This window comes from Martes martes (assembly GCF_963455335.1).
Source record: "Martes martes genome assembly, chromosome: 12".
In the NCBI taxonomy this organism is placed as follows: domain Eukaryota; kingdom Metazoa; phylum Chordata; class Mammalia; order Carnivora; family Mustelidae; genus Martes; species Martes martes.
Window position 1 is genome coordinate 93,540,083 of NC_137900.1, and position 13,552 is coordinate 93,553,634.

The 13,552-nt window shown below is 58.1% G+C and overlaps 1 protein-coding gene across 1 annotated transcript in view; it reads left to right on the top strand.

Moving 5' to 3' along the window:
- Window positions 1-3,711: 3,711 nt before the first annotated feature.
- Window positions 3,712-13,552, top strand: part of CAMSAP1 (calmodulin regulated spectrin associated protein 1) — a gene marked incomplete at its 5' end in the record, with an annotated part of 55,688 nt that continues 45,847 nt past the window's right edge. The window contains one exon of the mRNA XM_080820583.1: window positions 3,712-3,871. Coding sequence (XP_080676709.1) covers window positions 3,712-3,871 — 160 coding nt within the window. The remainder of the gene's footprint in view (window positions 3,872-13,552) is intronic.

Genomic DNA, 13,552 nt, shown 5'->3' on the forward strand with positions numbered 1-13,552 from the left:
AAAAAGAGAGATTGCAAATAAACACCCTAACTTTATACCTCAGGGAAATATGAGAACAAACTAAGCCCAACATTAGCAGGAAGAAGGAAATAATAAAGATGACTAGAGCAGAAATAAATAAAGTAGGAACTAGAAGGACAAGAGGAAAAAAAATTAAGGATGCTAGGAGCTGGTGTTTTGAAAAGATAAACAAAATTGACAGACCTTTGGCTACACTAACCAAGAAAAAAAGGACTCAAATCAACAAAAGTATAATGAAAGAGGAGAGACGTGGTAAGAGATGCCGCAGAGACACAAAGGATCACGAGACTGCCACGGACCATTACATGCTGACCTGGGTAACTTAGAAGAAACGGATGTATTTCTAGAAATGTACAAACCTGAATCATGAATAGAAAATCTGAACATACCAATACTAAGGAGATTGAACAAGTCATCAAAAATCTCCCCCCCCCACCCCAAAAAAGCTCAGGGCCAAATGGTTTTACTGGTGAATTGTCCTAAACATTTTAAGAATTAACACCAATCTTTTTTTTTTTTTTAAGATTTTATTTATTTTTCTGACAGACAGAGATCACAAGTAGGCAGAGAGGCAGGCAGAGAGAGAGGGGGAAGCAGGCTCCCCGCTGAGCAGAGAGCCCGGTGCGGGGCTCGATCCCAGGACCCCAAGATCATGACCTGAGCTGAAGGCAGAGGCTTTAACCCACTGAGCCACCCAGGCGCCCCAAGAATTAACACCAATCTTTCTCAAACTCTTCCAAAAAACCTGAAGAGGGGAAGCACTCCTAAACAAATAATCCAATTTAAAAAGGGGCAAAGGATCTGAACAGACATTTCATCCAAAGAGGACATATAAGTGACCAACAAATACATGAAAATGGCGCTTGCCATCTCTCAGCATCAGGTGTAAACCCAGACCACAGTGAGGTATCATCTCACACTGGTCAGAATGGCCACAATCAAAAACGCAAGAGATAAGGAGTGTCGGCGAGGATGTGGAGAAGGGGGTCCTCATGCGCTGATGGGGGGATGCAATCTGGTGCAGCCGTTGTGGAAAATGGTATGGAGATTCTTCAAAAAATTAAAAACAGGGACACCTGGGTGGCTCAGTTGGCTAAGCGACTGCCTTCGGCTCAGGTCATGATCTTGGAGTCCCAGGATCGAGTCCCACGTTGGGCTCCCTGCTCAGTGGAGAATCTGCTTCTCCCTCTGACCCTCCCCCTTCTCATGCTCTCTCATTCTCTCTCTCTAATAAATAAATAAAATCTTTAAAAAAATTTAAAAACAAAACAAACAAAATTAAAAACAACTATTGTATGACCCAGCAGTTCTACTTCTGGGTATGCGGCTGGAGGACATAAAATCACTCTCTCAAAGAGACACCTGTCCCCCCCCACGTTCATGACAGCATGACTCACTCAGCCAAGACGTGGACGCAGCCTGTGTTCAGCACTGTAGTGTATCCTCGAAGGTGGCTAGGAGAGTGAACGCTAAATGTTCTACACACACACATACACACACACACACAGAAGGTAACCAGGTGAGGAGACGGACGTAAACTGACCTGCGGTAATCGTTTCACGATACACACCTACATGTAAAAACTCCGTGTTCTACGGACTACAGACGGACCGGGTCGTCACGGTACACCGTGACAGTGCTACCTGTCAACTCATCTCAGTAAAGCTAACAACACCACCACCACCAAAACCCCCCAAATGATTTGCCACACTTGAAAAAAATGATCTGCTCTGGGCTTTATCTCAGGAGCGCAAGGCTGGTTCAATATCTGAAAATCAACCAATACCATATTAATAGTGTAAAAAGACCCTACACCATTATCTCAGCAATCACAAAAGGGCCCCGACAGAACCTAACACCCTTTCGTGATAAAACACTCAGCAAACAAGTAATAGAGGGAACTTCCTCAGCCGGATGAGCTCGGAAAACCCCCCATTAACGTAGTCCTGGACAGTGGGAGCCGGGATGCTTTCCCCTAAGAACAGAAACAAGACGAGGACGTGCACTGTGTGACCTCGGCTCAGCAGACGCCTGGAGGCTGTGGCCAGGCACATCAGGTAAGGGAAGAAATAAAGTGACACCAGACTGACCAGTAAGAGGTACCAGAACGTGGGTTCACAGTTGTCATCATCTTACGTGCAGAAAATCTGTAGGGGTCAGCTGGAACACAGTCGGAACTAATAGGGCGTCCATCGAAGTAGCAGGACACAAGGTCAACAGGGACACCCTTGGAGCCACCCTTGACCCGGTCCTTCTCCCCCATTCCACGTTCTGCGCCGGGCCCGGTCTCCCTGCTGCCTGCCCTGCCCTGCCCACCACCTGTTCCCCGACCCCACAGGGTTAGTCACCCCGCCCCTGCCCCCGTTCTGTGGTCCAGGGCCCCTGTGGCTCCCCGCCGAGAAGAGGTCAGAGCTTCCCGTGCTGACCGCCCCCCGCCCCCACCCCCACCCCCTTTGCTAGCTGTGTCTCTCCCTCCTGGGCCCTGGACTCGGGCGTCCGTGTCGCTCACGGCCCAGCACTGCCGCCGCTGAGCCCCTGCCTGGACGCCCGGACGCCCCGGCCTGCCCTCGCTCCCCGCGGGCTCCCATGCGCCCGCGCCTCTTGGGGGGCGGCCCCTGCCCTTGCCGGCCGCCCGGAGGGACCCCAGGCCGGGCTCCGCCGGGTGCTTGTGCAGTGACCGCGGGCTCCTCGCTGTGGCGCGGGGCGGCGGCCCTCCGCGCCCGGACCCAGGATGCGTCCCTGGTCTCCGCGGGCCGCGGGTCTCCCGGCCGGGGGCAGGTCCGCGGGGAACCACCGCGCGCACACGCGGGGCCCCAAGGGCGGGGCGGCCCGGCCGCAGCGGCGCTCTCTGGGAGGGGGAGCCCCCGGGGCTGCTCTGGTGGGCGGGGGTGTCGCCCCCCGGGGGTGGCCGTCTGCCCGCCGGGCCGCGGCTGGGACCTCTGGGGCGGACGACCCGGGGCCGGCGCGGGGGAGGCGCGGCCCAGACAAAGGGCTGCTTCGGGACTCGCCGGGGCCTTCCAGCCCGCCGGCGTCCGCGGCCTCGCCCGCGCCCGTCCCCGCGCCCGTCCCCGCGCCCGCTCCCGCGCCCGCTTCCGCGCGACCCCGCGCCCGGTGCTCGCGGAGGGGGGCGGGGCCTCGGGCGGGCCCACTGCGCGTGCGGTGAGGGGCGGGGCGCGCGCAGGCCGGGGGCGGGCTGCTCCCATTGCGCGTGCGGCTGGGGGCGGGGCGAGGGCTGGCCGGGGGGGCGGGGCGGCGGGCGGCACCCAGCGCGCGTGCGCAGGGCCTCGGCGTCGCGCGCGCTCCCGCCGGTTGGCCGCCTCCTCAGCGGCCGCCGCCGCCGCCCCCGCCGCCCCCGCCCCCGGCCCGCGCACGCGCCCCCAGCCCCGGCCCCGCGGCCCGGCCCGCGCCCCTCGTCTCGCCGCCTTCCCGGCCTCCCGGCCTCCGGGCCTCCGGGCCTCCCGGCCTCCCGGCGCCCCGGCCTCGCGGCGCGGCCCCGCAGCATGCAGCAGCAGCACCGGCGGCGGCGGCGGCGGCGGCTGTGAGGTGAGGCCGGGGCGGGGGCGGCCTCCCGGGGCGGCGGTGCTCGCGGGCCCGGCCCCCTCGCGGGTCCCGGCGCGGCGAGGGGCGCGGCGCCTTTGTTGCGGCGGAGGCCGGGCGCCGCCCGCGCCGCAGCGGCCTTTTTGTGTGCAGATGGTGGACGCGGGCGGCTGCCCGGCCGGGGAGGGCTGGAGGAGGATGGAGGCCGCGCCCGACGGCGCCGTGGACATCGTGCCCCTGGACCGCTACGACTCGGCCCGCGCCAAGATCGCGGCCAACCTGCAGTGGATCTGCGCCAAGGCCTACGGCATCGGTGGGTCGGGGCGGGGCCGGGGCGGGGGTCCCGGGGCCGGGGGCGGCGCTGGGGGGCCGCCTTTGTGCGCGGGGTCCCGGGCCGCACGGCGCCGCGCGGGGGGCCCTCCGGAGCCGGCCGGCCGCGGGCCGGGGCGCGCGATGGCGGGGGCGCGGGCGGGGGTCGCCCGGCAGGTGCGACAGGGGGCGGCGCGTCGCGTCCGCCGCTCGGTGGCTGCGCGGGGGTGGGTGCGGGGCCGGCCGTCCTGCCGGGGGTGGGTGCGGGGATAGACCCTGGACGCCCTGCGCTGGCGCGGCGCGCGGGAGCTCGCACGCGGAACTGCCCGGCGGGAAACGGGGGTGGACATGGAGTGCGCTGCGCGAGCCCCTTCCTCGCGCTGGGCTCCGGTTGTGAAGAACTGGGTAACCTTGTTGCCGCATCCGCTGCGTTCGGTCCTAATGTGCTTAGCGGATTAGGATGCTCCTGGCTCCAGCCCTCGGAACGTCCCAGACGAGGGACCCCGTCGTGGCTTTGTAAGACCCGGTGCTTTGTTTTGGGTCCATGCTGGGCGCTGGCGCTGGGCAACCTACCTCTTCCGTGGACGCCGCTGTCCGGCGGCCTTTCCTCTGGTGCACACGTCCCCGCTCGAGGGGCGCAGCAGCGACGTGCGGAGAGGCCCTTGGGGATGGACTTGGCGGACCCCGCGTGAGCCCGTCCCGAGCAGGGTGGCCCCGGGACAGGATCGCACCAGTTGGAGCGGCCTGTGCGCGGGGGAGACCCGGCCAGTCGTGAGGGTGAACGCCCTGCAGCCTGCGCGGGCCGGCTCCCTCGGCTTGGCTGGGCAGCGCGCAAGGAGCGCCTTTTCCTCCTTTCACGGCCTTGGGATCTGCGGTTTCGTTGAAGGCTGCCCTGAAGCGATGCGGTTTCTGGGGAGCTGGGTGCGCACGTGAATTTTGTGATTTTAGGGAAAGCATGGAATTGGTAAAAACTGCAAGAGCTTGAGAGGGAGCCGTGAGGAGGAACACGGGGTGTCTCGCAGCCGGGCAAGGAAGGGCCCCCGAGCGTGGTGGGCCTTATGGCTTTGCCTCCTGCCGGCCTGGGACGCGTGTGGCCGTTCGCTGGCTTTTCTCTGCTGTCGCCTTCCGAGAGGGCTTTGCGACCTGCGACGTCTTAGCTTCTTCCCAGCTCCGGGCAGGCTTCCTGCTTTTCCACGGCCGTGTAGTAGTTCATCGGAGGCTGGGTCACCACGCACGGGCGCTGGCGGGGCTCCCGGGCCTGGCTCCAAGGCCCAGTGGGTCCTTGGGCCCGGCTCCTGGGGCATGTGTGCAGGGTCTCGCTCCTGTGTGTGTTTCGGAGACTTTATGTATGGAAATGACTGCGTTCTGGTGGTGAATGCCGTGTGGACACAGATACTTTTCAGAAGCCTTCTCGTTGCTCGTTTCCAGTTCCTTTAGCAGAGCAGATGTGTGTTTGTCTCGCTGCGCTCAGCTCTGGCGACCCGCGTGGGCTTCGTCCGCTCTCTGGAGATGAGTGTGCATCTCTCAGGGTCCAGTTTTATTCCCAGTACCAGATCTCTCTTTAATGCTTGTCGACTCATCCGGTAATTAATTCAGAGACTCATTAAAATAGGCCTTACAGTTCTGGGATCGTTAAAGGTGGGTATTCATAGAGCAGAACGTGAGTGGGAGCTGGAGGAGGAAAGATGCTGTCCGAGGACCTGAGACCGGATTCCGTGTTGCCCGTCCGGCGTTCGGTCGCTCTCCCGTCGCGGTGGCGTGGTGGGCAAACGCTGAGTCTGGGAGGTCTGGTTTCCGTTCAGTTTTGCCAAACAAAAAGGCCTTTCCAGTCTGTACGTTGATTCAGAAGGGAAACAGACTTTTTTTTTTCCCTAGTGGAGTGTCCCTTTAAATTTGCACATTTGGGCGATGCTAAGTCATGTGACCCAGAAGCCTCACCTTGGCTCAGCTGGAGTGGTTTCTTGGAGGTCGCTGGTGTGGAGGTCACGGCCTGGGTGGGAGACTGGCGCTGCCCGTGGTCTGGTCTTTCAGGAGAGCAGAACTGTGGGGGGGGAGTGGATTTTGATAGGATGGTTTAGACAGCCCCCCCCCGCCCCGAAATTCTTCTCCTAATCCAGGGGCCTGTTCTTTGTTTCTTCTCCGGGACAGCTCCGTGTGTCTCCGATTTAGTTCCAGCTAATTAGACGCGTTCTTCGGGCCTACAGCTTCCGGGGCGCGTCAGTGTTGCGGGTGATGGTGAAAGCGGCTTCAGTGTTTCACCTGTATGGTTGTCATTAAGTATCTGCGTGAACCTGAGTAGCTTCTCCTCTGTGTGGGAGTGGAAAGCACGCAGACGCTCTAGGGCCAGGTGCTCCGAGGCTGCCGTCATGCTTTGTGTTGCCTTGTGGGACTCTCTGTGTCCCCCGGGTCACCGTGCGCCATCTGTAGCGCACGGGGAGGCTCAGGGGCGCGTCCCTCCGCCGGGCGTGCTGGTGGCCTGCCGTGATTCAGAAAGGCGCCTTCAGCTCGCTGCAGCCCAGAGCCGGGGCCACCTTGTGCTTGCTCTGCCCCTCCTCCTCGGGGGGACTGTTGTTCTGCGGAGAGCGGTTCAGTTATTTTCTTAGTGGTAATGTACTGGGTGTGCTGAAGGTGTTCATTTGAAAGTATCTGCAAGAAAGAGTGGAAGCCACTGCCCGGCTGGCTTGGTCGGTAGGTCGTGCGACATTTGGTCTCTGAATCCTGAGTTCAAGACCACCTTGGGGCTAGAGCTTATTTACGAAAACCAAAAGAAATAAATGTAGAAGCTGCTTAACCTGGGAAATTTTGTGATGTCTTTTTCGGTAAAAGTTGTAGCAAATTTGTAAAAAAGGAGTGGCCTGAAGTGCCATTTGTTTACAGGGGAGAGTGCTGTAAAGGGTTACTGCGTTCCTGGCTTTGATTTTAGCTTATGACCTTAGAAGCTTAAAGGGTTCTAGGTCTTGGTTTCAGGGGGTAATGGGAGGGTATAATTGTTCTCTTCCAAGGACAGTGTTGAAACAGCAAGCAGGGAAAGTACTGGAAGGCCCTCAGCTGTTTTCAGACTTGTTGCTATCCGGCCGAGTGCTGGTGATTTTCCAGGAGCCCCGGGAGCCAGGCTGACACTGGTCACACCTCAACACTCCCTGGCCAGGGGCTGAGCTGCCCGAGCTGGGCAGGCCCGGAGGGGCCACCAGGGTAGCTCACGGAGGTGGAGAGAGCCCATCCTCGGCGAGGGATTGACACTCGTCCTCTCGCTTGCGCTGGAGTGATCAGACAACTGATTGGGAAAGCATGTTGTGGGAAGGGAACTCCTCATGGCTGGGCTGGGTCTCTGCGGGGGAGCTGGGGGACCTGCTGCTGTGTCACGTTCTGCAGACCGCAGGGATGGCCTGGACCCTGTCTGTTCAGCGGGTGTCAGGAGCAGCCTCTCTTCGGCGTCAACTCTGGGGCTCACCACCTTGCTTTGTCACAGGGACCTTTGGTGAAAATGAACTGTGTGCTTGGAACCCCTCTTCAGGCCCCAGAACTGGAAGTAGAGCCGGCGGCTGCCCTAGTCCCTAGGCCGGTAGGAGAACAGGCCCGTGTTGAGTCTTAGTCCGGAGGTCCTCATTTGCAAGCAGATGGTCGTTTTTTTTTAACCTGGTGATTCACTCAGATTCCTGGTTTATGAGTTCACATTGTATTTTTTTTAATTAAAAAATTTTTTCTTTGAAGACCTCATTTATTTATTTGACGAAGAGGGAGAGACACAGTGAGCACAAGCAGGGGGAACTGCAGAGGGAGAGGGAGAAGCAGGCTCCCCGCTGAGCAGGGAGCCTGACATGGGGCTCGATCCCAGGACCCTGGGGTCATGACCTGAGCCGAAGGCAGCTGCTTCACGACTGAGCCCTGCAGGTGCCCCTGGATTGTACTTTTTAATAGTCGATTGTTCTTGGCAAGAGCTTTGGGGACTTCGGAGGTGGAGGGGGCAGGCAGCCTGGATGTACCCTCTAGGTTTCCTAGATAGTGAAGGGGCCGCTGCTTGGCCTGTGGCACGACCTTCCCTCTGCTCGGGAGCGCTGAGGACCGCCTGGTGTCCGTGAGGCCGGGGCTCCGGGTTGTCCTGGCGGGTGCTCTGTTTGCCGCGCTCAGCTGCTTGCCCGGTGGGTGCCCGAGCTGGAACCCTTCTCGAAGCGGCTGGAGCCCGGGAGAGACGGTCTGTGTTCTGTCCCCACGACCGTGACCTGCGCGAGTTTGTGTTTCTAAAGCTCTACCAGTTTGCAGGCATCCTCTTTCCTGTCCTGTTGCCACCAGCTGAAGCTAACTGGGGTGCGGATGTCCACCTCGAAGTTCAGACTGTCCCGATCCTTTACGTGGGAGCGACCCTCAGAGCGGCCGGCCGCTCCTAGGCTGCAGTGGTCAACCCATGCACGTGCCCCTCCAAGAACCCCGTCCGTGTGACCTTTATCCCCCGACTAGCTCATGGGCTTCCCTTGCTGTTGGTTGGTTTTGTGGCCGTGGTACCGTACGTGGACAGTGTTCTTTTTCACTTCCTAGTTGGACGGTTGAGCCACTCCGATCGCTTTCATCTTTCATCTGATCGGAGTGTGGCCGGGATGGGGCCAGCGATCACCGCGTAGCGGCCCCGGGCGTCACTGTCGTGTGCGCTCCGTAGCCCAGGGCATCAGTACGGGCCGAGGTGCGCCCATCGGCCTGAAGCCCACGAGAGCTGTGTAGGGAGTGAAGGGAGGTAAGCGAGCGCAGCGCGGCCTGTCTGGAGGCAGACTGGGGAGCCGCCGGCTGGGGGAGTGGGCCCCCTGGAGCAGTGGGCGGGCTTCGTGGGTCAGAGGCTCAGAAGGGTGGGTCCACTGTGGGAAGCCCCTCCAGGAGAGAGGGGGGCGTCTGGCTGGTTGTGTGCAGGGGAAGAAGTGCTCGATGCGGAGCTGAGTAACCTCGTGACAGGGCTCGTGGACTGCAACAGTAGGGATTCGTTTAGGAAACCAGTGTGGACCAGATGGTCTGCGGTGTTCCACGCTGGGTAGGGGTTTCTTTCGTGATGTGTGCCTGGGAAGGTTTGTGTGGGGGGGGCTGATGAGAGACGGAGCCTGGCAGGATTCTTCTAGCAGGTTGGAGTGGGCAGAGGCTGTAGTCCAGTGGGATATCTGGGATCAGTTCTCAGGGTGTTTCGGCTGCCATGATGACATTACATAGCCTGGATGACATCTGTCTCCCCCAGTGCTGGAGGCTGTACGCCCCGGACCCTGGCGCCGGCAGCATCGGCGTGCAGTGAGCCTGCTTCCTGCCTTGGGGGTGGCTGCTCCGTGCCGGGGCTGGAGGGATGGGAGAGCTCTCTGGAGCCTCCCTACGAGGGCACTAATCCCCCAGTGAGGGTGGCACCTCCTCACGCCTTCAGCCCGGGGCTGGGTTTCACTCTGCGCGTTTTGGGGGTGCGCACAGAGTTCCTAGCAGAGCTGATGGTGTTTTGCTTGATGGGCCGAGGCCTAGCCTAGCCTGTCTGCAGTGGGGACGACAGTGCAGATAACCCCCCGAGACGGGCTGGGTTGACGTCGGGGTGGGAGGTGGGCCTGCCCAGGGCCCCCTGGGTGGGAATAGTCAGTCCTTATTCCGCGCAGTTCTTCTTCTTTCATGTCTTTGCGACCCCTCTGTCTGGCCTAGCCCTTGCTGTGCGCCTGACCCTTCACTTCCGGGCCCCTCGGTGACTGTCCTCTACTCGCTTCAGATTCACTCACACAAAATCAGATTGCCGTCAGTTCAGCGAGCGTGTGCTGTGGACTCGGGGGTCCTTGACAGGCCTCTCAGGGCTTGGGTAGTGCCCGACTCGGCCGCACACTCGGACACCTGGGATGCACCCGAGGGGACAGGCACCTGGGGAGGGAACAGGTGCCATGGCAGAGCAGGTGAGGGGAGCGTGAGGGAATCTAGAATGTCCCATTCAAGTTAAGTGAGGCTTGAGTTTGTGGCTTAGGTGGGGAAGAACCAGGTGGAGGTGAGGGCACAGGTGGTCGGAAGCTGGGATGAGGAGGAGATAGGGCAGGCCCCTTCCTGCCCAGGGGTCACCAGCCACGCAACTGGGACTGGCGTGGGCTCTGGGTGCGTGGTGGGAAGGCGAGTGTGTGTTGGGAGAGATGCCTGGGGCCTGGCCTTGAATGGGGCGGCCTTGAATGGCTGGTGGGCAAAGTGGGGTTTTGTTGTGTCAAATGGGGAGCTGTTGAAGGTTCCTGAGGCGAGAAGAGACATTGGAAACCTGTGCCTTTCAGAGAAGTCTCCGTAGGGTAGGGTAATGCCCCTCGTTTGGCACCGGGAAGAATTTTCCTTCGGACCCCTGGGAAGATCGGCTCTGTTGAGAGACACTTTGCACACATACGTACAGCAAAGCGCACACGTTCTGAGAGTGTAGTTTGAGGAGCCCGAGCCCAGTCAAGGTGAGCTCTTTGCACTGACCGTCTGCAGGGGTCCCCATGCGCCCCTCCAGCGGGTCCCAGCCCAGAGCCTCTCCGAGGTGCTCCAGGGGCTGTGGGTGAGCTCGGATTTTCTAGGGTCGTGTGTACCTCTCAGGACACCGCAGCTATGCCGTGTGGTTTCCTGCATGTGGCCTGGTAATTTGGAGACTCAGCTATCCGTGTGCACAGACCTTTTTGCTGTGTGGGGCAAGCCACGGCCCCTGTGGTCTGGCTGCTCCCGCGGGCGTGGCCGCTGGGACTTCTGTCTGCCACGGATATCGCCTCGGTGGGCGCTCGCGGACACAGCTGGGTGTGGGCATCCGTTTCCGAAGTCCTGGGGGACACCTGGCCCTGGAGTTGCTGGGTCACGTGGTGTTTTTCACTGCCCGCCGCGTCCCCTTCCTGTTTTTACCAGCGAAGTGTGAGAGGCCCAGCCGACGCGAGTCCTTGCCGGCACACGGCGCTGTCGGTCTTTGTAACTTTAGCCGTTCAGGTGCACGGGTCGTGCTCGCTCCCGGTGGTTTGGGCATGTGTTGCCCTCATGACTCAGGGTGATCAGCACTTTTTTATAGGCTTGTTGGCCATTTGAATCTTTGTTGTTGTTGTTGGTTGTTTTCAGGTCTTTGGACAGTGTTTTAAGAAATTAAACTTTTATTTTGAGATGGTGGTATGTTAATATGGCGTTTGTAAGAAATTACACAGTGAGGTCTTGGGCCCCCTTTCCTCAGTCTCCCCTGTGGTAACTTCTTGCCGAACGGTAACTGGGAACGGCAGCCAGGTTACTGACGTTGCAGGACGCAGACACAGAACATTCCATTCCCAGAGACCGCACCTGCCGCCCGTCCTTTGCTTGCTCTTTGTCTCGGCTCCCGGGGTGGTGCTTAGATTGCTAAGCCTTTTTCCTTTGCTGGTCTCAGTGCTCGGTGCTATACATTTCCCACTTGGTACCGCCTTTGCTGCGTCCCGCACACGTCTGATATGTTGTGTGTTCATTTTCATTCAGTTCTGTGAGCTCTGTTTCCCTTGATGCTTCTCGTTGACCCAGGAGTTATTTTTAAGTGTGATCCACGTGTTGAGATTTTCCTGTTTTGTTTTTCTGTCGTGATTTCTAGTGTGACTCTGCTGTGGTGAGGTAATACTCTGTAGAACTTCTAGTCTTTTAAACTTCTTGGAGTTTGTTTTGCTGCCCAGGATAAGGTCTTTGTGGTGAACGTTCCTTGGGCGCTGGAGGAGATGCGTTTTCTACTTGGGGTGCAGTGGTCTGCACGTGCCCGCTGGGTTCCTCGGCTTGGTGGGATCGTGCGGATCTCTGTCCTCGTTGATTTCCGTGTAGCACTTCTGTCGGATGCTGGTAGGGGTGTTGAAGCCCTGAACCCTGCTTGCACACTTCTCTGTTTCTCTTCTTTTCCCTCAGGTTCTGAGGCTCTGTAATTTGGTGCGTTCCCATTTAGGATTTTAATGTCTTCCTGATGGGTTGACCCTCTTATCGTTAGGTGATACATCTCTTTGTCTTCAGTTTTCTTCTGCTGTGTCCGGTACTGCTGGAGCAAGGCCTGCACTCGTGTGTTTCTTTGGGAACAGGGTTTTCCTGGTATAGCCTCTCTGGTCCCTTCATTTCCAGCTTCCTGCGTCCTGGACTTTGAGGTGAATCTCTCGTCCACAGCACATGGCGGTATTGGTCTGCTCTGCCGGTCTTTGTCTTTTATGTGTGGTCCTTGGGCTGTTTACGTTTAGTGGAGTTGCTAATAGTTAAGGCTCAAGTCTGACATTTTATTGTGTTTTATGCTTCTTGTTCCTGTTTTCATTTTCTGCCTTCCCGTGGATCGCTTGACGACTTCTTAGGACTCCATCTTGGTCCGTGTAGGTTTTCGGGAGCGCGTCTCCAGTTCTCTCAGTAGCTCTGGGTGTCACAGTGTGTGGGACTCACCCTGACTGACTGGCACCGGTTGGCCGTTTCGAGTGAGGTGTCAGAAACCTTTTTCCACCTTGGTCCCTTTGCTCTCCCCTCCTTTAAATACCATTGTTGTGAGTATCAGAGGGTGTTGGGGTCTTCGTTTGTCACCGGATGTTGTTCAGAAGACTCATGAGGAGGATCGTCTGTTGCATTTAACCAAATTATCTGTACTTTTCTGTTACTCTTCCCCCCTGATGCTCCAGGATCCCCTCTTCTATCATATTTAGACACTCTTTAAGGTTTGTTGGACACTTTTTTTTAATATTTAAGAAAATTTAAAAAAATCTATTTGAGAGAGAGAGTTTGAGGAGGGTGAGAAGCAGAGGGAGAAGCAGACTCCCTTCTGAGCAGGAGTCCTGATGCGGGACTGGATCCCAGGACCCTGAGGTCATGACCCAAGCTGAAGGCAGAGGCTTTGTTGAGTGAGCCACCCAGGCGCCCCGGAAATTACTGTGTTTTTTTTTGTTTTTTGTTTCTTTCTTTTTTTTTTTTTTTAAGTTTTCCGGTGTCTGGGGGTGCCTGGCTGGTGCAGTCAGTTGGGCTTCCAGCTCTTGGTTTCAGCTCAGGTCGTGAGCTCAGGGTTGTGGGATCGAGCCCCACTTCAGGCTCCGTGCTCAGGGTGGAGTCTGCTTGAGTTTCTCTCTCTTTCCCTCTGCCCCTTCCCTGGGCAGAATAAGTAAGTAAGTAGATAAATAAAGTTTGTTTCCCAGTTAGAATGTTTTTATTTCTCCTTCATCCCTTCACCAGATGAGGAATCTGGTTGATGGCTCTTTACCGCAAGCGCGTGAAAAAGGTGTGCCGCTTCCGTCAGCCCACGTGGCTCCGGGAGAGACCTGCTGTCCGTCGAGCTCGGGGCCCCTGTTTGGAGTGCAGGGTTCTCTTCAGCTGCTTTATCTTTAATTTTCAAAAGTTAGTGATGATGTGTCTCAGTGTGGATTTCTTTGGGTTTGTGTTATTTGGGGTTCACTCGGTTTCTTGGAACCTGTGGATTTATAGTTTCTGCCGTATTTGGGATGTTTTCAGCCATTATTTTCTCCTCATACTCTTCCAGCCTTGCTCGCTGTCCCCTCTGTTCGGGGACTCCAGGGACCTGGATGTTGGCTCTCGTGCTCCTCTCCTGCAGGCCCCGAGGCTCATTTGTCTTCGGCGTGCTGTCTGTCTCTCCAGCTGGGGGACTGTATCTCTCTACCCACAGGCTCACTGCCGCCGCCCTCCGTCGTGTCTGCTGTTGAGCCCAGCCAGCCAGTGCCGTTTGTTGCTCTAGTTTTCAGTTTTGTATTCAGTACCACTTTTT